Here is a 24,796-nt window from a genome sequence, read left to right as displayed (position 1 = left end):
TTTTTATTAACCCCTTTTTACTAAAAGGAGTAGCAATTCTGAAAGCTAAGGTCAGAATCAGTGCATGGTGGGTGCAGTTTCCAAACGGTCCTGCTCCAAAACCTCATCTTGTTTCCACTTCACCTCCTGCCTGTAGGGCATGCTGGAATAGAGAAACTACTCACTCAGTCTCTCCCTCACTCATTCTGTCTTCCCATTTGTAATTTCAACTTTCCCCTTCAAAAAAGCAGCCGAGTAGTTTGGGAGTCATCAAGCATAAGTTTTGCTAGAAACCTCCCAGAGTTACTGGAAGCACAAAGTCTCTCAGCTGTGTTCACTCCACTAAACTGTCCCTCACTCATGGCTGCCCCAGGCTTTATTTTTTATTTTTATTTCTTAAGTTTTTATTTAAATTCCAGTTAGCTAACAGAGTAATATTAGTTTCAGGTATACAGTACAGTGATTCAACACTTCCAAACATCACCTGGTGCTCATCATAAGTGCACTCCCCTTTTTTTTTTTTTTTGGAATAAAAATTTTTTTTTTTTTTTTAATTTTTTTTTCAATGTTTTTTATTTATTTTTGGGACAGAGAGAGACAGAGCATGAACGGGGGAGGGGCAGAGAGAGAGGGAGACACAGAATCGGAAGCAGGCTCCAGGCTCTGAGCCATCAGCCCAGAGCTTGACGCGGGGCTCGAACTCACGGACCGCGAGATCGTGACCTGGCTGAAGTCGGACGCTTAACCGACTGCACCACCCAGGCGCCCCTAAAAATATTTTTTTAATTTCTTCTTTCTTTTTCTTTTTTTTTTTAAGTTTTTTTTTTTTTTTAAGTTTATGTATTTATTTTGAGTGAGGTGGGGAAGGGACAGAGAGAAGAGGGAGAGAGGGAGAATCCCAAGCAGGCCTTGCAGTTGTCAGCGCAGAGCCCGATGTGGGGCTCAAGCCCACAGACCATGAGATCATGACCTGAGCCAAAGTTGGACGCTTAGCTGCCCCCACAACAAGACTCCTTAATCCCCATCACCTATTTAACCCGTCCTCCTACCCACCTCCCCTCTGGTAATGATCAATTTGTTCTCTAGCATTAAGAGTCAATTTCTTGGTTTGACCCATAATTTTTTTTTTTTTTAATTTAAATTTAAGTTAGTTAAAATACAGTGTTTCTCCAGGCTTTAAAACCTGACCCAGAGATCTGTTACCTCAACTTCTGTTTCTGGGGTAATTAGTCCCTAACTATGTGCAGACATAGTTGAAAACATACTGTACATATAGTTTACTTACTCTTTCTCTAATACATCTTTATTTCATTTTTTATCAGGGAAAAATGTCCCAGAATTTCCATACCAGTTATGTTGAAACTCTTGGAAAGCTGGAGACACAGTATTGTAAACTGAAGGTGAGTTTTGACTCTTTTGTTCTCTTCATGGACTGTCTAGTTCCTTCCAAACAACTGTCTTCCCTAATTCAGAAAGTCTGCGGTTTGGCCCTGTTTTGGTTTTCTGCTTATTAGGTTATATCATTTACTGTGCAATTGTTCATATGTATTACAACATTTTCTCAATTTTCTTAGTGGATCAGAAATCACTGCCCCAGAAAGTTTAAATTAAGTAGAACCTGTCCCAGTTTCCGTGTCTTACCAAAGCAGTGCCTGTATATGCTTTGAGACACCAGAACAAAAAGTTTGAGGTTGGTAGGAAGGAGACTCTTCTTCTATCTGTTCTTCATTCCCATCTTTCAAGATTGTCCAGAGTAGGACAGGCCTAGGATCATTCTTTATTCAGGGAGCCCCACAGAAGCCTGGTGAGTTGTAACTTCTTGCTAGGATTGACCAGGGCTCTGGGAGTCCTGTGCTAAACTTGTACTAAATTTAAATTTGAGTCCATGAGGAGCACCCAGAGATGAAAAATCAAGGCTAAATTTATTTCCTGCATTATTCTTTGCTTTGATGTCACATGTGCTATCTTCTACAGATGAAAGCCTGGCAGTCTAACCGTGTAATCCCTGCTTTGTCTAGGAAACTTCCAGCTTCCGGATGAGGCACCTTCAGAGCCTGCATAAATTTGTCTCCAGAGCTACAGCTGAGTTGATCTGGTTGAATGAGAAGGAGGAGGAGGAACTCGCATATGATTGGAGTGACAACAATCCCAATATCTCAGCCAAAAGAAATTACTTCTCTGTGAGTCTAGCACAACAGACCTGTCATATTTATGTAATAGCAGGAGACAGAGAGAGGCTAATCTTTTGAGAACTTGGATTTCTGGATTTGCATTCTTCTGGGTAGAAATAGGAGCCCCCTGCTTAATGCATCTGTGCATGTGAGAAATGTACATGGAGAGAGGGGAAACCAAGTCCTAGAAATGAATTTACTTAGAATATGTTTAGAAAGGCAGTGTCTTGGACAATGAGAGTATTGGACTGCAAGTCGAGTTGTTTCAGAATAGCTTTGTGTTTAGGATGGTAGGCTTTGGAGTGAGAGACCTGAGTTCCAATTCTTACTCCTCCACTAACTGGCTCTGTGACCTTGGGCCAGTCATTTAATCTCTCTGGACCTCTGTGAAATGGGATTATAGTATCACTTCAAAGACTTGTGTAAAAGATTGACTAAGCTAATATGGGCAAAGCATTTAGTATAGGGCTTACTGTTGTTTAACTGAAGCATACTCTTGGCTTTTCATATATTCTGAATTCTGTTAAATTCATTTAATAATTTTTTGGCCAAATATCTTCATTTGTAAGACGGGAAGGGAAATTGAATATTGGACAACGACAACACTCGTTTGTTCTTTTTCAGTCAATACAATGGGGTTGTTTTCTTTCTAAGTGTATTTCCACATCTCAGCATTTTTAAAGATATTATAAACTCTGCAAATAGGAAGCTTTTTTAAAAAAAAATTTTAATGTTTATTTTTGAGAGAGGGAGACAGGTAGAGTGTGAGTGGGGGAGGAGCAGAGAGAGAGGGAGACACAGAATCGGAAGCAGGCTCCAGGCTCTGAGCTATCAGCACAGAGCCCGATGCGGGGCTCGAACTCACGAATGGTGAGATCATGACCTGAGCTGAAGTCGGATGCTTAACCGACTGAGCCACCCAGGTGCCCCAGGAAGCTTTTTTATTCACACTTATTTTAGATACTTTTAAATTTCATTAGATTTAAAGAAATATAAACTTCTGAGGGCCCCTGAGTGGCTCAGTCGGTTAAGCATCCGACTTTGGCTCAGGTCATGATCTCACCATTCGTGAGTTCGAGTCCCACATCGGGCTCTGTGCTGACAGCTCAGAGTCTAGAGCCTGCTTCGGATTCTGTGTCTCCTCTCTCTGTCCCTCCCATGCTTGTGCTCTGTCTCTCAATAAGAAATAACCGTTAAACAATTTTTTTTAATAAAAACTTCTGATTAGAGAATAGCATATGATTCTTCTAAAGTAAAGAAGAAAGAGTAAATGCTCTAATGCAGTAAACTGTCTGAGAATGGAAATCAGGCTATGATAAAGATAAAAAGAAAGTGCTTAGAAAGAAGGGATCAAATGTGACAGCAAGGATCAGCACCCAGCTTTATAGAGAAGCTAGCATCTAAATTGGGTCCTGTAGTGTTAACAGAATATAAAAACAGAGGAGGGCACTGTAGGCTGATGGAATAGTCTGAGCAAAGCCAGTGAGTCACTGATTGGGATCTCAGGGTGTGTCAGGTATGGGATGTGAACCCCACTCCTGCCAAGTTATCTCCTTCCTCTGTCTCCATTGCTCACCTGTGTTCCCCTCCTTTTTCAGGTCTGGCCCAGGCCCCATATCCTTTGTAAATCATTGTCCAGTAATTCTAGCGTTTTTGCTCTTCGAAATCCTCTGGCATGTGCTATTTATTCCTCTCATTTTGGCACTAACCCTGTGTTGGAGGCTCCTTTAAAGTGGGGGCAGGGAACACAACTTTTTCTTTATTGCTCCTCTCCCCTTAATCGCACTTACTGCATCTAGTTGAATTCAACTTTCAGGAGTTGACAATGCAGCTGGAGGAGAAACAGGATGTGTTTCGGTCTCTACAAGATACAGCAGAGCTGCTGTCACTTGAGAACCACCCAGCCAAGCAGACTGTGGAGGTATGTGACTTGAGAATGTGTGAGGGTCAAGTGCTTAGGGTGGTCATAGTGGAAGCATCCAAATCAGAGACTTCGTTCTGCTGAAACACCTGAACGAAGTGTCAGTGATCATTTGTCTTGGATCTTCTCTCTTTATCCCAGCCCCTGAAAGACTACAAACAAATGCATAGGAGGAGAAACTAGAAGAGAGATTGACTCCTATTGAACCTTTTATTTTATTTTATTTTATTTTATTTTATTTTATTTTATTTTATTTTTAAAATTTTTTTAATGTTTATTTATTTTTGAGGCAGAGAGAGACAGAGCATGAACAGGGGAGGGTCAGAGAGAGAGAGGGAGACACAGAATCCGAAACAGGCTCCAGGCTCCGAGCCGTCAGCACAGAGCCCGATGTGGGGCTTGAACTCACAAACCGCGAGATCACGACCTGAGCCGAAGTCGGACGCTTAACCGACTGAGCCACCCAGGCGCCCCTGAACCATATATTTTAAATAGGCATGCAGGCAGATCCTGTCTTTTGTTGGTGTGGTGCCTTTGCCCAGAGAAGAGAGAGAGAGTGGGGGAATCTGGGAGGGATTTATTCATGCGCAGGTTTTGCTGATCACTTACAGGTGACCCTTGAACAACATGGGTTTGAACTGCGTAGCCCTCTTATATGCGGATTTGTTTTCTAAATACTGTAGGATACTGTAAATGTATTTTCGTTTCCTTATGATTTTTTTAGTAACATTTTCTATGCTGTAGCTTCATTGTAAGCATATAGTATATATACAGTATATGTACGTGTAACATACAAAATATGTGTTTGTTGACTATTCACGTTATCAGTAAGGCCTCCAGTCAACAGTAAGCTATTAGCACTTAAGTTTCTGGGGAGTCAAAAGTCATGTGTGGATTTCCGACTGCACAGGGGTTTGGTGCCCCATCCCCTCCATTGTTCAAGGGTCAGCTATAGCTGCAATTGAGTGTGGAAGAGGCCTTTTCTATGTAACCCATGTTGGATGAAAGACAAGCCTGTTTCTCATGGGAAGCACTCCGCAGATGCCTGTCAAGCATCTCCATGTATCTTCTGTTGGCCTGTCATTAGCAGAGTTGGACTTGGAAGAGAGCATTGCACATGTATGTTGCTAAACCCCTGCCCTTCTGTGCGTGTGCTTGGCTCTTGCAGGCTTACAGCGCTGCTGTCCAGTCCCAGTTGCAGTGGATGAAGCAGCTATGCTTGTGTGTTGAGCAGCATGTAAAAGAGAATACTGCTTATTTTCAGGTATGTGAACTTCGTGTTTGTGTCTGTGTGCGTGTGTGTGTGTGTGTGTGTGTGTGTGCACACGTGCGCACACATGAGCATCAGAGAAGATGAGGAGAATACCCTTTTCCATTCAGGCAAGCAATTGTATGTACCTGTGTGTCCACACAAGCCTGCACATGGAAAAGGTAGGGTGAAAAACACATCTATATCAGTTAACCACCACTTTACTGTGTAAACCATCACTCCCAAAGCACAGCTGCTTAAAACTGTAATCCTTTAGTTAGTTCTTGACTCTGTGGTTTGGTGATTTGGGCTAGGCTCAGTTGAGATGAGAAAAGATGATATTCTTATTTTATGTATTTATTTATTTTTAAATTTACATCCAAGTTAGTTAGCATGTAATGCAACAATGATTTCAGGAGTAGATTCCTTAATGCCCCTTCCCCATTTAGCCCATCCCGCCTCCCACAACCCATCCAGCAACCCTCTGTTTGTTCTCCATATTTAAGAGCCTCTTCTATTTTGTCCCCCTCCCTGTTTTTGTATTATTTTTGCTTCCCTTCCCTTATGTTCATCTGTTTTGTCTCTTAAAGACCTCATATGAGTGAAGTCATATGATACTTGTTTTTCTCTAATTTTGCTTAGTGTAATACCCTCTAGTTCCATCCATGTAGTTGCAAATGGCAAGATTTCATTCTTTGTGATTGCCGAGTAACACTCTTGTATGTGTGTGTGTGTGTGTGTGTGTGTGTGTATACACACCACATCCTCTTTATCCATTCATCCATTGATGGACATTTGGGCTCTTTCCATACTTTGTCTATTGTTGGTAGTGATGCTATAAACATTGGGGTGCATGTGCTCCTTCAAAACAGCATACCTGTAACCCTTGGATAAATACCTAGTAGTGCAATTGCTGGGTCGTAGGGTAGTTCTATTTTTAATTTTTTGAGAAGAAAAGATGATTTTCTCATCTTGCTTAGCCTGTGGATGGCTGCAGGCAACTGGCAGGCAGTCTAGGGGCTCGTTGGTTGCAAATGGCATCACTTCCACGTCTGATAGTTGGTGGGGGTGATGGGGTACAAGGCCATGACATCTGTTAGGCTAGCCTAGGCTTCTTCACGTTTGTCCCACAAACAACCAGAGTGGTGCGCCCCAGTACACAAGCCCTTTTTTCTGCTGTCACATTTATTATGTCATTGGCCAAAGCAAGTCATGTACCTGGGCTGGCTTCAAGGGAAGAAGTAAACCCTCCCTCTTGATGGGTGAAGCTGTAAAATCCCAGGACCATTTTTCTTTCTTCAGTCTATCACAAGGTCAAGAACATACTCCTTATTTTCAGATGAGGATGGGAGGAGGAAATAAGCCGTTGCCTCTGTTTGTGTTTGCCCTAAATTAAATAATCTCGCTAATCATTTTGTAATCTTATCAGTGAATTGGAACATTTGATCACTCAACCTCTAGGCTTTTCATGACACGCTTACCTCACAGCCAAGTGTCCTCACTAGCAGTGTTTCTGAGAAGGCGAAGCTGACTGACTTTTCTCTAGGGTTAAATAGGCTTTGTGGTTGTCATCACTAATATTTTCCCAGATGTGGTGTTTTAAGCCCTCAGTTTCCACTCGTGTGGATTTTGTAATGAAGTGTCATCAATCCAGGAGAGTAATTACAGTGAGATTGCTTTTTCTTGGTTAACATCTGTGTGTCGTGATGTGTTGAGCCCAAGATCCCATTCATATCCTCACAGTTCTTCAGTGATGCGCGGGACCTGGAGTCATTCTTGAGGAACCTCCAAGACTCCATCAAAAGAAAATATTCCTGTGACCACAATACCAGCTTATCTCGTCTCGAGGACCTGCTCCAGGACTCCATGGTGGGTGTTGCCTCAGAGGGATGATTACTGCTGAGAAACAGAGTAAACCATATCAGCTGCTGCTGTTTATATCCTTGAAAGCTGTAGGGTAATGGGTCAGTGTTATAAAATGTGGCTCACATTCAAATAAAGTTTAATCCCAGTTTGTTCTTTTTCTTTTTTTTCTTTTCTGTCCTTAAAGAAGTTGCTGATAAGATTCCTTTGGGTATGCTATTGAAGTAAAGGCCTAGTCCTCTTCCCCTGAGCCACTTAATGCCCACTATGCTTATCTTTGCATTGTTCCTATTTTAATTCAAAAGTTGGGACCAAAGATGAGGTATAAAGCATGAAAAATAGTGTTGAAGGGGATTAGGTGACTGACATCAAATTCTTTTTTCACTCTCTCATGCAAAGAGAATTAAAACAAAACCAAACCAATGAACTAGACCTGAGCCAAATTTTTCTTCTGTGGTAATTTTGTTTTGCCAAAATGAGGTATTAGAATATTGATTTTAATTAAGGATGACGTTAAAATCTTATGTAGATATAATGCAATATTTGTCCAATTTATGTAGCAGTATTAACTTTGAGAAAATGTTTTTGCATCCGGTATTTACTCCAAATCAGTTTTATATTCATTTTCTTCAATGAATTATTCTTTCAGAAATGCTGATAATAAAATCAGAGCAGGAGTGTTTACGTGTATTGAATGCATATTACACAGAGTTGGCAGGACAAGGCCCCAGCTATGTCCCAAATTAAGATAGAAGAGTATGTAATAGGGAAATTATTTTTTCTATATGAGAAGCCAGAGGATTCCCACATTTCAGTAGAAAATTATAAATAAGAGAACCAGAGAACCCAAAACATTTTTGTAGGTGAAAGTTGGGTATTTGTGAACATTAGTTGATTATTTATTGATTTATTTTTACACTTTCAGGTATTATTAACCTATGAATGGGTTCACATTCAGTGTTTTACCCGGGCCAACAATCTGTTAATTTAATGAACTTGGAATGAAGGATAAAAGCCTGACTTTTTAGATGTTGTCTCTAGAATGTCTCTCTTGGAGGTACTTCAAGTTTGAAGGAGGAATATAATAATCCTTGGCTATTATCTCCTCCCTTCCACAGAGTACCTTCCTGTCTTAGGGTAACTTCTCTGCAATTATTGTCATATCTTCTCTTCTCGAGGGTCGCTGCTCTGTTCCCTCCTCTCCAGGTCAGGGGCATCGGGTTGGCGGCGTCATCTGGGCATGAAGTCACCTGGGTCTGCTCCTCAGCTTTTCCTCAGCTTGTCCGTCAGGTTCGGGAGCATCTGTCATGGCTTCTGGTTCTTTTCAGAACTTTTACCACGCTGAGCACTTGGTCTCTGGAGCTTGAGATGTTTGGCTGTGGGTTAGACAGAAATTGACATCTTTATTGCAAGGAAACGGAAATGGGTAGACCAGCTGTCAAGTACGGAACAGTGTGGCTGTCTCCCTGATATATTCCATTCCTCTTTCTTAACTAATAAGTTAAAGTTGTATTTCTTCCAATCATGCTCCCGGGGACAGGCACAGGTAGTTTATTTAAGCATTTCTTTTTCTTTACTTGCATATTCTTAATTCTTTAATGGCATTTCTTAACATTATTAACTCTTTACTCTCATCACATCTACTTCCATCCTAAGAAAGTCCTCTTCTAAGGACTTTATATACCTCAAAATGAGCTTGACACATCCTGGTAATACATGAAAGTTATCTTTTACTCTCTAACACAATTGGTAGTACATTGCTACCAATTTTGTGGACAGGAAGTTCATTAGTTTTTAAGATAATTGGGTTTGCAGAGACTCGAGAGTTTCAATTTTGCATGATACTTCTTTCAAACCATTCAAATTTACATGAGCATGGCACAGCAAGACCCTAAAAGGTAAACCCTGAATCATTTGTCGAGTCTCCACCAACAGCATTGCTTTATAAACTGTTGGTGGAAGAGCTAAGATCTTTCTCTAGAAAGTTTGACTCAATTTAAGAAAGTGAAATATTAGTAGTAGAGCTTGGGAGGTATGATTATTTAAAAATTCTTTAAAGAGCACAATTCTAGCTTCTCCTAAGCAGAAGGCAAGAACTGGCTTCTGCCAGTAAGAAAGCGAATAATAATAATAGCGACAGCAATGTTGTTATTATTGTTTTTAAATTTCCATGCTTTCTGAACCTTATTTGGGGAAATCCCTTGTTAGCTGTGTGTAGCTGTATTTGGCAGCTGGCAGTTCTTTTGTTTGTTTGTTTTTGTGTTTTCATTACTTTTGCATGTGGCTTCATGATTCATTGAAAAGGGCACAGGGAGAAAGCTGAACAATTTGAGTATAAAAGCACTTGGTAGAAGACAAATATCCTCTCCTTTTTTCTTTATCTTTGTGCTTCTAAGATGGCTCCACCAAGGATCCCTACTTAACTGAGAAATGACATTCTCTGAGGGAGTGGAGCACTCAGTTTTCTTTATTGGCTCAGTCACCCTGAGTAGCAGCATTAATGTCTTTTTTGTGTTTCTTCTCACTTTGTAGGATGAAAAGGAGCAGCTTATACAGTCCAAGAGTTCCGTTGCCAGTCTTGTTGGGAGATCAAAAACCATTGTTCAGCTAAAGCCACGCAGTCCTGACCACGTGCTAAAGAGTACCATTTCTGTGAAGGCCATCTGTGACTATCGGCAGATAGAGGTGAGGAGGTGGAAAGGGTACCTCTGGCTCCAGAAGGAAGGGAGGGAGAAGCAAAACCTTCAGTTTAGGGGTGTGATAGAGAAAGGTCTAATGTTACAGATTTTTGATTTTCTCATTAGAACTTAAACATTCTTTTAAAAAAGGAAGAAAAAAAAAAAAAAAGCCCAAACTCTACAATCTTGACCTGCTCCCTGCCTCTGTGATTGGTATCATCATCCACCCGATTTCCTAAGTGATGTCAGAAACGATACTTTGTAGCCCCTGAGCCATATCTTTGGCTTTTCCTCTCTTATACCCCACAACTAGTAGCCATACCAAATCAATACCAACTTGCAAATAAATATCCCTTAGATTAGATGTACTTCTTTCTGTCCCTGCAGCTACTACCCTGATTTAGACCATAATTTCTTTCACTTGAATAATGGCATTAGCCTCCCCAATCAATGCATTCTCTATTCTTCTACCAGAATGATCTTTAAAAAAAAGAACAATTCCCTAGTTCTATTTAGATGGCCTAAATTCCTTACTGTGGCTTCAAGGTCCTGAATAATCCTTCTTTACCTTTCTAGGCAAGACTGGGTCATGTCCCTTCCATGCATTCCCTGGTAAATTGCATTTGACATACAGTATTATAACTCTTACCCCCAACAGAATATGAGGAATATCAGCCATGTTTGTTAGTTTACCATCTTACCATTCTTACATCCAGTGGCCCAGCAAAATTCCAGGCACATAATAGGCTCAGTAAATATTTGTAATGCGTAAGAATGAACTTCTCTGGCACTTTCCTGTGTCTCAGTATTTCTGTCTATAAAATAGGGATGAGGATGTTGGTTCCTTGTCTCCCAAGAGAAAGAATTGATGATTCCTAAATGCTTAAGCCTTTTCAAGGGATTTGAGTGGGATGACAAGAAGGGAGGAAGAGGGAAGTATCATCACAAAAGCAAAGTTGTGATTATTCATGTCCCTTTAACCTTTGCCCTAATGGCTGTAGATGCAGAGAGATTGTTTCTGGAGGTCTTAAGACAGTCTCCTTAGAACTTTCATATACTAGGTTACTTGACCTGTAATAAACATTTAACAAACACTTGCTTCCTTGATTTCTTTGATGTCTCAACCTTTCCTGTGTTGTATATTTATATAAGGTTATCTTTTCATCAAAATCAGGAACCCTCACTAAGGGATGTCAGATCTCCAAAATGATTTTTTTCTTAAGGATTTCATAGCTTTGGGATCAGGCACCACATCATACAGGTTGTCGGTTTATCCATTAGCAACAACTTACAAGTTTGTCTCTTCAGATCACCATTTGCAAGAATGATGAGTGTGTGTTGGAAGATAATTCGCAGAGGACCAAATGGAAAGTGATCAGCCCCACAGGGAATGAGGCGATGGTGCCATCGGTCTGTTTCCTTATCCCCTCACCCAATAAGGATGCCATGGAGATGGCCAGCAGGTAACTTGGTTCAGGGGCCACTCTGGACTGCCACATGTGCTGCTTGGCTTGAGTGAATTGATGGAGGGATGAATCTGCATTTGCAATCTTAAACAGAGCAGCCAAGTTTTAAAGTTTCTTTTGGGAAAGACCTACTATTAAGATAGCAAGTCTTGCACTTGCAGCTACATGGTAGGTTTTCAGTAAATGCTTATGTTCAATTCAGTGATCATTCTTGATCATAAACAGTTAACTCTCAGAAGATTGATTTTTGTAGTGACAGTTAATTTTCTTCTTTATATTTTATTAAAGTAACATACATATTTTTTTAAGTTCATTCATTTATTTTGAGAAAGAGACAGAGAGAACCAGGGAGGGGCAGAGAGGGAGGGAGAGAGAATCCCAAGCAGGCTCCATGCCATCAGCACAGAGCCTGATGGTGGGGCTCAGACTCACAAACTGTGAGATCATGACCTGAGCCAAAACCAAGAGTCAGACGTTCAACTAACTGAGCCACCCAGGCGCCCCTACATACATATTTTTAAAAACTGAATTACACCATGAAGCTTGTAATAAAAACCAGCTATTCCCTCCCCCACCCCAGAATTCTAATTTCCTAAGCCCGCTATTTTCAATCCTTTATTTTGACGTCACTGAAATTTTAATGGGTTTTTTGGAGAGGGAGCAGATAAACTAAATGGGTTTAAAGTCTCCTATTTAAGTGAAGTCCTGGCTTCTACTTTTCTATCCTATTCTTATATGTCACATTTCTTAATTTGAAATTCAAGGTAATGTGTGTGTTGAATATGTCTGTGTATACGAGAGTTTAGAGTCTGTAAGTCTTCCAGAAGTTGAGATTGAATCAGGCACAGGATGCTTTAGAAAAAAACTTCTCTGGTCCTTCACACTGCAGTTCTTTTTTTGTTTTTTGTTTTTAATATGCCAGATAACTTTTTAAGTTGTTCTTAACTTTTTTTTTTTTTTTTTTTTTTTCAACGTTTTTTTATTTATTTTTGGGACAGAGAGAGACAGAGCATGAACGGGGGAGGGGCAGAGAGAGAGGGAGACACAGAATCGGAAACAGCCTCCAGGCTCTGAGCCGTCAGCCCAGAGCCTGACGCGGGGCTCGAACTCACGGACCGCGAGATCGTGACCTGGCTGAAGTCGGACGCTTAACCGACTGCGCCACCCAGGCGCCCCTTAACTTTTAAACATTTTAGCAGTTTTGTGAATATATAGACCACAGTAATGTATTTTTAAGCATTGATATGGATTGTCGTTTTTCAACAATTCCAAATGGGGTTATTTTATCTCTACTTTCTATATTACTTACCTTCACGGGTGTACCCTCTCTCTGACTTCTCGTGATCATTATATATACAGGTAACATTTATAAGACTGCTAAACATGCTGACATCATATTCATAATACCGTTGTAAGTCCAAATTGTTTGACTATGTCAATTAATTTGGTTCTAAAGATTGCTGTGTTGTTAGTATTTGATTACTTGCCTTTCTCTGCTCAGCATATAAATCCAGTTCTGCTAAAGCAATCACATTTTCCCCCTGAAAGGTCTCTAATGTGGAGCTCAGGTTTTAGAATAGCCACAGCCAGCTTCTCTATTGTTTCTAGGGTCGAACAGTCTTACCAGAAAGTGATGGCCCTTTGGCATCAGCTACATGTTAACACCAAAAGCCTTATTTCCTGGAACTATCTGCGGAAGGACCTTGACCTTGTAAAGACCTGGAACCTGGAAAAGGTAATTGTGAAAAGCCTTCCCTCAGGCTCACATCCTATTGGCAAGCTTTTTTCAGAAGGAACTTTTTTTCATTACTGTAAGACTCCTGCCCACCCAAAGGGAGTAAAGTGGAGTCAAGGATGTTTCAGAATTAGGGGGTCCTAGGAACGAAAAACAGCAGCCTGAATGGTTAAGGAAATTACTGATGAAAACAAACAAGATCTTCTGTTTTCTTGGCCAACTAAAGGCTTCTTCTCACTCTGCAGCTCTTGTATAAATGTATGTTGTACAGGAATAATGGTGAATTAACCATTAGTCAGGGTTGTGTACAGTAGGGCACAGTGGGTGCTTCTGGGGTGCTAGTAATATTGTTTCTTGATCTGAATGCCAATGACATGGACAAGTTCTTTTTGTGAAAAAACAAATGTTTGCAGTTACGGTATGTGCAGCTGATTTGTCTATATATTAAACATCAATAAAAAGGAAAAAGGGAGAAGGTATTATGTTCCCATTCTGTTGAAATTTCTTTTATTTCCTTCTCTCTGTGTCTCTCTTTAGCTTCGAGCCTCAGCACCAGGGGAGTGCCACCAGGTTATGAAGAACCTCCAGGCCCACTATGAAGACTTTCTGCAGGATAGCCGTGACTCTCTGCTCTTCTCAGTGGCTGATCGTTTGCGCTTGGAAGAGGAGGTGGAGGCTTGTAAAACCCACTTCCAGCACCTGATGAAGTCCATAGAGAATGGTGTGTGCCTTGGCAAGAGGGAGAGGAATGGTGGAATGAGAGCCCTGAAGGGTGCTGCTGGACCCTTCATATAGACTAGAAAGTACCACCTTTTTACCATTTGAGTTGCTAAAAACTTGAGATAGGGAAAAACTTATAGAGATGAATTCTGAAAATTAGATCATGGAAGAAGAGGCCTTATTTGTCATTGCTTATCAGCCTGTCACATTTTCTTGTGGAGATAACATGTTTAGATCCTTAACGATGAGTGTATAATGCAGGGAATTTAGGATCAGGCAGAAGCTTCCCCCCATGTAAGGCCTTACTTTCATTTGTGGAATATCAGGCCTCTTGCCCTCTGTCTGAGGGTGAATCTATTATTCTCAGGTTTGTTGATTTCTGTTGTGGTGGTTAATGGTATTCTGTACTTGTGCATTCACAGAGGACAAAGAAGAAACTGTGGCCAAGACGTACATTTCAGAGCTGAAGAATATCCGACTACGCCTGGAGGAGTGTGAACAGCGGCTGATCAAACGAATTCAGTCTCCAGCCAGTTCTAGGACTGACAAAGATGCCCGGCAGGATAGTGCATTAAGGATCGCGGAGCAAGAGGTAAGCATCGAGCAAGGTGGGTGCTGCCTGCAGTGCACATGCTTTCAGAGTGAATGGGCGTCAAGACAATATGGAGCCTAAGACATAAAACAATAGACTCATGGCATTCCTTCTCAAGAGTCCTTCCCTGCAGCCTATAAATGCCTTTTACCTGTGGCAAAGCATGATTTCAACTCCCAGTGTGTCGCTGAATATTGATTAGTTTTCTACACACTTGGGAAGGCAAACTGACTGGCAAATTGTTCTAAGCACCACATTTGGGCTACATATTTTAAGACTGCGTAGTAGAGATGTTACTGTCTGCTCAAAGTTTTGGAAAACTTTGGAAGTTAAGTGATATAGTACTTAACTATAATGCGTTTCCTGAAAAAGTAAAATGCCATCAAAATGTAGGGCAGTGTTTCTGAAGTAAAAGCAGCAAATATTAATTGTTTTGCTATGTGCTCATAGGTATGTAAAGACAGTAAGCCAAAGTCCTTGCTTTGGGCTTATAGCATAGTTTAAAGAAGAATAAAAGGTTGAAGTCACAATTAGAAACTTGAGTATAAGAGATGTCATAAGATAGTACCTAGGATATTTACAGATTTCTAAGCAAACATTGCTATAGGAAGTTTGAGTATTATTAGACCATTTCTACTTGGGATGGTATGAGAGCTCTTTAAAGAGTATAGGGGGTGCCTGGGTGGCTCAGTCTTGCATCAGACTTCAACTCAGGTCATGATCTCACCATTCGTGGGTTCGAGCGCTGCATCGGACTCTGTGCCAACAGCTCAGAGCCTGGAGCCTGCTTCAGATTCTGTGTCTCCCTCTCTCTCTGCCCTTACCCTGCTTGTGCTCTGTCTCTGTCTCAAAACTAAATAAGCATTTAAAAAATTAAAAAAAAAAAAAAAAAAGAATATTAGATTTGACCTGGGAGCCTGAAGGAATGGAAAGGACTGGCTAAATTAGGAGTGATTTTTCTTACCCTTCTCAATTATTCCAAAGCGTAAAGAAGAGGATGAGTGGGCAGTGTAATTTTCAGTGGCCAAGAAGGATCTAATATGCCTGAACGAAGCATATCATATAAACCTGTAATTTTCATATTGAAACTTACTAGTTTTCTGTAGTCACCTGAAATCTGTTTGTCCCAGCAAAATAGAACATTCTAAGAAATGTTAATATTCAGCTCTTCTAAAGGATCTTCCTTTTTTTTCATTAACTTTTTATTTTGAAGTAGTTTCATTATACAGAAATTTTCTTTTCTCATATAGCCTTCACCTGGATTCCCCAAATGTTGACATTTTTCTGTATTTGCTTTGTCATTTTTTTTTTACATATGTATACATCATAATAATCTTTTTTGGAGTGCCTGGATGACTCAGTCAGTTGAGCATCTGACTTTAGCTCAGGTCATGATCTCACGGTTCGTGAATTCAAGCTCCGCGTTGGGTTCTGTGCTGACAGCTCAAATCCTGGAGCCTGCTTCAGATTCTGTGTCTCCCTCTCTATCTGCTGCTTCCCCATTTGCGCTGTCTGTCTCTCTCAAAAATAAACATTAAAAAAAAATTTTTAAATAATCTTTTTCTTCTTTTTAGAGTGAGTTCTGTACAAGATACATTTTTACCCCTAAATACTTTAGTGTGCATTTTCAAAAATCAAGGGGAGTCCCTTATGTAACCACAGGACAATGATTAAAATCAGGAAATGAACATTGATATAATGCTGTTATCTAAGACTTTATTAAAATTTCATCAGTTGACTTAATAATGCCTTTTTTGGGTATTCTCCACCCCCTCCAAATTTTTAGTATAGGACTCAATCCAGTACCTATCACACATTGTGTTTAGTTGCTGTGTCTCTTTAAATTTCCTTAAACTGAAATAATTTCTCAACTTTTTATCATCTTTCATGACCCTAACATTTTTTAAAATATTTATTTTCAAGTGTGCCTGCATGCATGTGCAGGTGGGGGAGGGGCAGAGAGAGAGGGACACAGAGTATCCAAAGTGTCCTCTGCACTGACAGCAGAGATCCCCATGAGGGGCTTAAGTTCATGGAATGTGAGATCATGACCTCATCCAATGTCAGATGCTTAGCCAACTGAGCAAACCCAGGCGCCCCAACCCCACCCCTAACGTTTTGAAGAGTGCAGGTCATTTATTTTGTAGGCTATTCTTTTCTTTGTGTTTATCTGAGGTTTCTTCATGATTAGATATAGGTTACACATTTTTGGCAGGAATACCACAGAAATGATTGTGTGTCCTCAGCACATGATATCAGGAAGCATGTGATGTTGATTTGTCCCATTACTGGTGATAACTTGTATTGCTTGTTGCTCTTTTCCCCTTTGTAATTACTACGCATGTTGTGGGGGGATACTTGGAGACCATGTAAATATCTTGTTTTACATCACACTTTCACCAACTAGTTTTTTAGCAACTAGTGTTGATTCTTGACTGAATTAATTATTAGTATGACTATTGCCAAAAGGTGATTATCTAATTCTGTTGTTCCTTTTACATTTAAAAATTTCTATTCTATGCCCTCCTCTCTTCCTTTTTTAAAAGTTATTTATTGGGGTGCCTGGGTGGCTCAGTCGGTTGGGCGTACAACTTCGGCTCAGGTCATGATCTTGCGTTTGTGAGTTTGAGCCCCACGTTGGGCTCTGTGCTGACAGTTCAGAGCCTGGAGCCTGCTTTGGATTCTGTGTCTCCCTCTCTCTCTGCCCCTCCCTCACTCATGGTCTCTCTCTCTCTCTCTCTCTCTCTCTCTCTCAAATAAATAAACATTAAAAATTTTTTTTAAATAAAGTTATTTATTTATTTGAGAGAGAGAGCAAGTGGGAGAGGGGCAGAAAGAGAGGGAGAGAGAGAATCCTAAGCAGGCTCCCTGCTGTCAGTGTAGAGCCTGATGTGAGGCTCATTCTCAAAAACTGTGGGATCATGACCTGAGCCAAAACCAAGGATTGGACGCTTAACTGACTAAGCATCCCACGTGTCCCCTTTCTTCATTCTTTATGTCAGTATGGACTTATGGATTCTTATGTTAATGGTTTGTAAGTTGTTACTGTCTTTATTTTGATGTCAGAATTTCTCAAGGGGCTATTGAGAGCCCCTTCAAGCTGGTATCTATGTCATTTTAACATGTCCCACTATTCTTTGAGCGCTTTCTTATTTCTTAACAAAATGAGATATTTCAGGTTCATCTTGCCTTTGCCAGCCCTAACCCTGGAATCAGCCATTTCTCCAAGGAGTCCTGCTTCCTTTAGGTAGAGAATGCTATTTAGAAACCAAGATCTACATATAAGCATGCTCATTATTATTGGGGTGTCATTGTTTCTAGGCCTGCTCAGCAGATAGAGCTAGAAAAACACATACTTACAAATGCATAATGCACACACACATACAGGCAGACCCCAATGTTACACACATGCATACTTATATGTATACACATATATGTGTATAGATGTGTGTATCATTATATTCACATAAATGTATCACAAAAGTAGACCAATATATTTATCTATCAATTTTTCTCTCTCACACACACACAGACATAACTGTGAATTCATATGTATCTGTCTCCATTTGGTTCCAAACCAACACCACAGGTCTCATTCTAACTTTTCTTGTTTCCATATTTGTAACTTCCTTCCCTAAGACTGAGAAACCTACTTTATGTTATTGCTCAGTTCTAGCATGTAGAGATGAGTAAGTTTAGAATTGCTGAGTCAATGCTACTAGAAAAATTCCACAAACCTACTAACGGGAGTTCAGTGTTTATTTATGGTTCCTTTTGTCTTTAGCCTGCACATATGTCTATAGTCCAAATACTGTGTTCAGGAAATACTTGTGTGTGTTCTTCCCATTCTCCCCCTTCAGTGCTGTTTCACAGTTTATTCAACTAGTCTCCCATATATGGGCATTTAGCTTATTTGCAGTATTTTGCTATTACTTCTTTGTTCAATTCTGTCTCCATCTTTGTTGTGTGTCCTATTCCTGACAGCGTACCCAAGAGGACTTACAGCAACTGAGGTCAGACTTGGATACTGTTTCCACGAAATGCAACAGCTTTCTCCATCAGTCTCCATCTGGTTCGAGTGTCCCAACTCTGCGCTCAGAACTCAATCTGCTGGTGGAGAAAATGGACCATGTGTATGGTCTCTCCACGGTCTATCTGAATAAGTGAGTAGGCTAGTAGGCTGCAGGTTTGGATCCAGAGGGCAATGGTTTCATTGGAATGAGAAGGGGAAGTGCCTGGAGTGTTTCACAAACAATCCAGAGAGGTTGTAGATCTTGAAGAGCATGTACCCATGAAGAGAGACCTTGGCTTTCGCTCCAAGTAACTGGAGTGGGTTCCTTGGGGTGCAGCAAACAAATGTCAGTGATACAGAAAGAGAGATGGATTTGCATTGTTAGGAGTATTTCTCTTTGATTAGATAGCTCTGAAAAAAAGAAGGGACACTACACAATGAAAATTTAAAATTTTCAGTTAAGCTAAATACAGTCTTTGAAGATTTTCCCTCTATCCATCCATGACCTTGAGGAGTCACAGATCTTAGACTCTTCACAGTGTTGAGTGGGTTTCTGGCCTTATGTCATTTCTCCCATGAGTCCACCACATGTGTGTGTGTCCCAGTGTCACCTAGAACTTTATTTTGAATTGGCTGAAATTGGCAGCACATATATCATGTTTTCTTATTTTTATAAAACCCTGTCATCATCTAGTAATGGTAAAACTGATTTTAGCAGTGCATCTTGTGAACCTCTCTATAGTGCTCCAAGTCTGTGGCCAAGCTCTTAAAATGTGTGTTAACGAAGGTGAACTTCCCCTCACAGGCTAAAGACAATCGATGTTATAGTGCGTAGCATCCAGGATGCTGAACTCTTGGTCAAAGGTTATGAAATCAAGCTGAGTCAAGAAGAAGCAGTACCAGCGGATCTCTCTGCTCTGGAGTCTCATCGGTCTACGTTACGGGTTGGTTGCTCTGAGTTTCGTAGGAGCTTGACTTAACATATCCATTGCTTTGGGTTAGCAGAGAAATGCAATTTTGGACAGCATGACAGTGATTTAAATTTGCATTTAAACTGGGCAGGATAGCATATTTAATATATTTTAATGTGGATCCAAAGAAGTTGGGACTGAGAATATATCTAGCTGGAAAGGGAAATAAATGACTGCCTTTCTGTTTTATTTTCTGTGATTTCCGTAAAATCACGGTTAAATCAGATACAATCAGTAGTTACACTTCTAAATTAGATAGCCAAGTTTCAAACACTAATTCTTTGCACATCTCTGTAATGTACTGCCTGCCCTTCGCCTCCCTGTGTGCATGAGGACTGTGGAGGCATTTCTAGCGCAAACATTATAGAGTTTGGCTTGTGAATCCCAGATACAACGTGGAGCCAGTTATAGGCTATGTTCTTGTTTGCTACCTTAGTCTGAGTCCTTTTTGGCATAGAATATATTTAACCTGTTGCTGTACTTGTCCTTTTATAGCACTGGCTTAGTGACGTGAAGGACAAGAATTCAGTGTTTACAGTCCTGGATGAGGAAATTGCCAAGGCCAAGGCAGTGGCAGAACAACTGAGTCGTCTGACTCCAGAGCGAAGCCTGGATTTGGAGCGCTGTCAGGAGAAAGGCTCCCAGCTGCGGGAACGTTGGCACCGGGTCATTGTCCAGCTCGAGACCCGGTGAGTGGTGGCCTCACCCTTTTCTCCTATTAGGATTCAGGGACTAGGTTTTAAACAGAAAGCTGTACATTCTTATTTAAAGGCAGGATGTGATAGAGGAGGGTGCATATTAAATGAATTCTGGACAAGATGAATGACAGAAAATTGGGACCATCAACCCCAAAGCAGACCTGAGGCTGCATTTGGTGAAGCAGTGATGGTCCTGTTAGCGATGCTTCTCCTGTACCAGTTTTTATCTAGTTAAGCCATGATGACAGTGATGTTTTGGGATATAAACTGGAAGGGTGATAATCTTTTCTCAAGGCTAGATCTTGAGTTCTGGTTCTTGTTTTATTAGTTTTTTTTTTTTTTTTTTTTTTTGTTTTTGTTTTATTAGTTTTGAATCCAACTATGAGCCATTTTTCATAGTGGAGCTTTGCAGAATTTCTTGCTTCCACTTTCATTTGCTAATCCAGTGGTTGTTATTTCTTTTACTTGAAGTCCTGCTTCTGATGTCTGATTTGAATAGGAAAGACAAAATTACCTTACTGAGGCTAGGCTGGATAGGCAAATACAGAGAGGGAGGAGTTATAGTAACTCAAAAGTTTGGATTGATACTCTGTAATTGAATTACTATCCCAAGTCTGGTTGGACTCACAAAAGTGATATAAGAAACTGTTCCTGAAATTAACTGAAAGTTAGTATTTTCACCCATCTTTCCCCAAGAAATTACAGTGATTCCTAAATCATAACTGTGGTACTCCAATGGGTACTCTGTCATCAGGAGGCAGAAGTGTACAGCCAGCACTATCTTATTGGCAATCCTGGTGATCCTTGGCAGCCTAGGTAAAAAAAATTGACAAGGATCATCATGGGATGCCAGGCTCCAAAGCAGTGTCCAGGGCTAGCATGCAAAACTGGTTTCTACTTACTTTCACCCCACAGGGCACTGTTTACGTGCATAGGTCTCCGTTGGCATTGTACTACTGTTTCCCCAAAATAGACGAATCCTCTGTGATCAAGCCCAACTGGAAGAATGGGATAAGGAGGGAATTGCCTCATTTACTTTATTGTGTTTGTACCAAGGTGTCTAATGGCAGTTTCTTTCCCTATGCTCCTCCAGCCAATCTGAGCTAGAAAGTATTCAGGAAGTTCTGGGAGATTACAGAGCCTGCCATGGAACTCTCATCAAATGGATTGAGGAAACCACTGCCCAGCAGGAAATGATGAAGCCAGGCCAGGCAGAGGATAGCAGAGTGCTGTCGGAGCAGCTTAGCCAGCAAACGGTGAGTGTAGCAGTAGCATGGTGAAAGTTGTGTGCGGGGGCGGGGGGTGGGGAGGAGTTAGTTCATCATGGAAGGAGGTGAAAAGCTAGCAATTAAGCTTCCCCCAAATAGCAAGGTATTCTGAGACTCCTCTTCTGAAAATAGTTCAAGCAAGATGGTCTCAAGATGATACTGGTTTTGCACTTAGGCCAGACAGACTTGTAAGGTCCCTTTGGTTTTTTTTTTGGTTTTTTTTATTTTTATTTTTTTATTTTATTTTTTATTTATTTTTTATTTTTTAATATATGAAATTTACTGTCAAATTGGTTTCCATACAACACCCAGTGCTCATCCCAAAAGGTGCCCTCCTCAATACCCATCACCCACCCTGCCCTCCCTCCCACCCCCCATCAACCCTCAGTTTGTTCTCAGTTTTTAACAGTCTCTTATGCTTTGGCTCTCTCCCACTCTAACCTCTTTTTTTTTTTTTTTTTTTTTCCTTCCCCTCCCCCATGGGTTTCTGTTAGTTTCTCAGGATCCACATAAGAGTGAAAACATATGGTATCTGTCTTTCTCTGTACGGCTTATTTCACTTAGCATCACACTCTCCAGTTCCATCCACGTTGCTACAAAGGGCCATATTTCATTCTTTCTCATTGCCACGTAGTATTCCATTGTGTATATAAACCACAATTTCTTTATCCATTCATCAGTTGATGGACATTTAGGCTCTTTCCATAATTTGGCTATTGTTGAGAGTGCTGCTATAAGCATTGGGGTACAAGTGCCCCTATGCATCAGTACTCCTGTATCCCTTGGATAAATTCCTAGCAGTGCTATTGCTGGGTCATAGGGCAGGTCTATTTTTAATTTTCTGAGCAACCTCCACACTGCTTTCCAGAGCGGCTGCACCAATTTGCATTCCCACCAACAGTGCAAGAGGGTTCCTGTTTCTCCACATCCTCTCCAGCATCTATAGTCTCCTGATTTCTTCATTTTGGCCACTCTGACTGGCGTGAGGTGGTATCTGAGTGTGGTTTTGATTTGTATTTCCCTGATAAGGAGCGACGTTGAACATCTTTTCATGTGCCTGTTGGCCATCCGGATGTCTTCTTTAGAGAAGTGTCTATTCATGTTTTCTGCCCATTTCTTCACTGGGTTATTTGTTTTTCGGGTGTGGAGTTTGATGAGCTCTTTATAGATTTTGGATACTAGCCCTTTGTCCGATGTGTCATTTGCAAATATCTTTTCCCATTCCGTTGGTTGCCTTTTAGTTTTGTTGGTTGTTTTGTAAGGTCCCTTTGAAACCTGAGTTTCAGAGACTATATATTGAAACCATAGGTGGACAGATTAAAATTATCTTGACTCATTTTGTTTCTTGATACTGCATTTGATTTTACTAGGATTAGAACATGGGGCATGGAAAACCAGGAAAGATGTAACTGGACAAAAATTATTCAAAGTGGTTTTTACTTGTTAGTGTTTTGTTGTTTATCTTGTTTAACATCACAGTTTAGAGTATGAAGTCTGGTGTTAACTTGCTTGGATTCCAGTCCTGGCTCACTCACTCACTATAAGACCTTGACCAAATTACTTAACTTCTCAGCATTCTACTTCCTCATCAATAAAATGGACATAGTCCATTATTTGTTTAACCTATCTCACTCATAAAGTTATTGTTGTTAAGGTTAAATGAAGGGATACATGTAAAATTTGCAGAGCAGGGTTTTTGAAGTGTGGAGTCCAGACTAGAAGCATCAGCATTACTGAGAGCATGTTAGAAATGCAAGTTCTCAGACTTACCCAGACCTACCGAATCAGAAACTCTGGAGGTGGCCTGGCAAGACAGTGATTGCCTCACAGATGATTCTGATGTCGCTAAGATTTGAAATCTGCCTTAGAACATAATAAATGATCAGCTGTTTTGATGACAATGCGGACAATGGTAATGTTGTGATACTTTGGTTTCCAGGATCTGTTTGCAGAAATCGAGAAGAATCAGACAAAGCTGGACCAGTGTCAAAAATTTTCCCAGCAATACTCCACTATTGTAAAGGTAACTCTACCATATCCCCAAAGGCATATAAATGATCTCTAGCAGAGAAAGATCTCCCTTGTCACTGTCGCGTTTGCTTTTGGACAAGTAAGCGCTTCTGCGGGGGGGGGGGGGAGGGGGGGGGCTGGCCCAATTCTCCAGTTAATGCACATGTGTACTTTTCATGGCCCTACATTTGAGGATGCTCAGAGTAGTACCAGACATCAGCTCGGATTCAAGGAATCACACTTTAGATGATCCACAGGTTTTTTTAAACTTGCCATGTCAGAAACAGAATGTTTTGGATTTCCTCTCACATGTACTTCTCAGGTCTCGCCTATTTCAGGAGTGTCCCATTTTCCCACTTGCTGAAGCAAAAAACCCAAGAGTTACCCTTAAATCTTCTCTTTACCTTAAACTTTATGTTCTGTCTGTAAACAGCTTGGCTTCATCTTCCAATATGTCCTTGATCTATCTCTTGTTACCCACCCACCTGTCCCCATTTCCCTGTTTCACATCTGAGTGAGGAATCTTCCTTAGACTCTTCTAATCCTCTGAGCTGATCTCTTGCTCAGCCTGCCCCATAGGCTATTTTCCCACGTAGTAGCTAGACCCACCTTTTTAGAGCATACTGCATGTTACCGAATCTCAGACATTGTCAGTTATAAGCCACACCATTATCTTATACACTACCAAAAAAGAAGAAATTCTCCTAATTTTGCAAATACCATTGATTGTAAGACACATTCTAATTTTAGAGATACTAAAATGTGGGGGAGATGTGCACCTTACAATAGCTCAAGTATGGTAAATTGGATCATGTCACTCACCTGCTTAAAACTGTCTAGTGACTTCATATCATACTCATAATAAAAATTTAAAGCCGTGTATAGTTTATGAGGCCATGCATGATCTGGTCCCCCTTCCCTATTTCTCTGATAACGTCTCTAAATAAAAATGACCTGAGATTATTATATATTTATTTGTTTATTGTGTTCCTTCCCACTAGAATGTAAGTTCCAAGGAAGCAAGGTTTTTTCTAACGTGTTCTCCACTATGCATATAGCACTCAGAACAATGATAGGTAATAGTAGTTGCTCAACAAATATTCTATGAATGAACCCATTTCTTTAGTTAATAACTAAAGACTTGGTATCACAAAGAATTGAGTTTAAATCCTAGCTTCACCATTTTCTAGGCTTAAAACTTTATGCAAGTACTTAGCCTCTCTGGGTGCCTGTTGCTAAATCTACAAAATGGAATCAGTACCTCACTGAATGGTTATAAAGATTACCTGGGATAGTGTATACATAGGACATTGCCTCAAACTCAAGATACATTCAGTAAATGGTAGCACCTGCTTTTATTATTGTTACCATTTTATTACTAATATTGTACTATTATAGTAGTAGTAATAGTAATAATTTTTTTTTTTTTTTTTACTGCTGCTCTAGGCTGCTTAAGGAACTCG

At 40.5% G+C, this 24,796-nt stretch overlaps 1 protein-coding gene across 30 annotated transcripts in view; it reads left to right on the top strand.

Moving 5' to 3' along the window:
* MACF1 (microtubule actin crosslinking factor 1) overlaps nt 1-24,796 on the top strand; it is a 335,119-nt gene that overhangs the window by 177,273 nt on the left and 133,050 nt on the right. For all 30 annotated transcript variants that reach the window (XM_058717965.1, XM_058717978.1, XM_058717958.1 and 27 more), the window contains 15 exons: nt 1,302-1,379; nt 1,998-2,159; nt 3,967-4,071; nt 5,240-5,335; nt 7,064-7,189; nt 9,716-9,868; nt 11,170-11,324; nt 12,936-13,062; nt 13,600-13,783; nt 14,205-14,374; nt 18,359-18,537; nt 19,192-19,330; nt 19,853-20,046; nt 21,149-21,311; nt 23,263-23,346. In XM_058717965.1, the coding sequence (XP_058573948.1) occupies nt 1,302-1,379; nt 1,998-2,159; nt 3,967-4,071; nt 5,240-5,335; nt 7,064-7,189; nt 9,716-9,868; nt 11,170-11,324; nt 12,936-13,062; nt 13,600-13,783; nt 14,205-14,374; nt 18,359-18,537; nt 19,192-19,330; nt 19,853-20,046; nt 21,149-21,311; nt 23,263-23,346 (2,115 nt within the window). The remainder of the gene's footprint in view (nt 1-1,301; nt 1,380-1,997; nt 2,160-3,966; nt 4,072-5,239; nt 5,336-7,063; nt 7,190-9,715; nt 9,869-11,169; nt 11,325-12,935; nt 13,063-13,599; nt 13,784-14,204; nt 14,375-18,358; nt 18,538-19,191; nt 19,331-19,852; nt 20,047-21,148; nt 21,312-23,262; nt 23,347-24,796) is intronic.

Source organism: Neofelis nebulosa, chromosome 2 (assembly GCF_028018385.1).
Source record: "Neofelis nebulosa isolate mNeoNeb1 chromosome 2, mNeoNeb1.pri, whole genome shotgun sequence".
Taxonomy (NCBI): Eukaryota; Metazoa; Chordata; class Mammalia; order Carnivora; family Felidae; genus Neofelis; species Neofelis nebulosa.
Note: the sequence above shows the minus strand (reverse complement) of the source record. Positions and strands in the feature narration are given on the sequence as shown.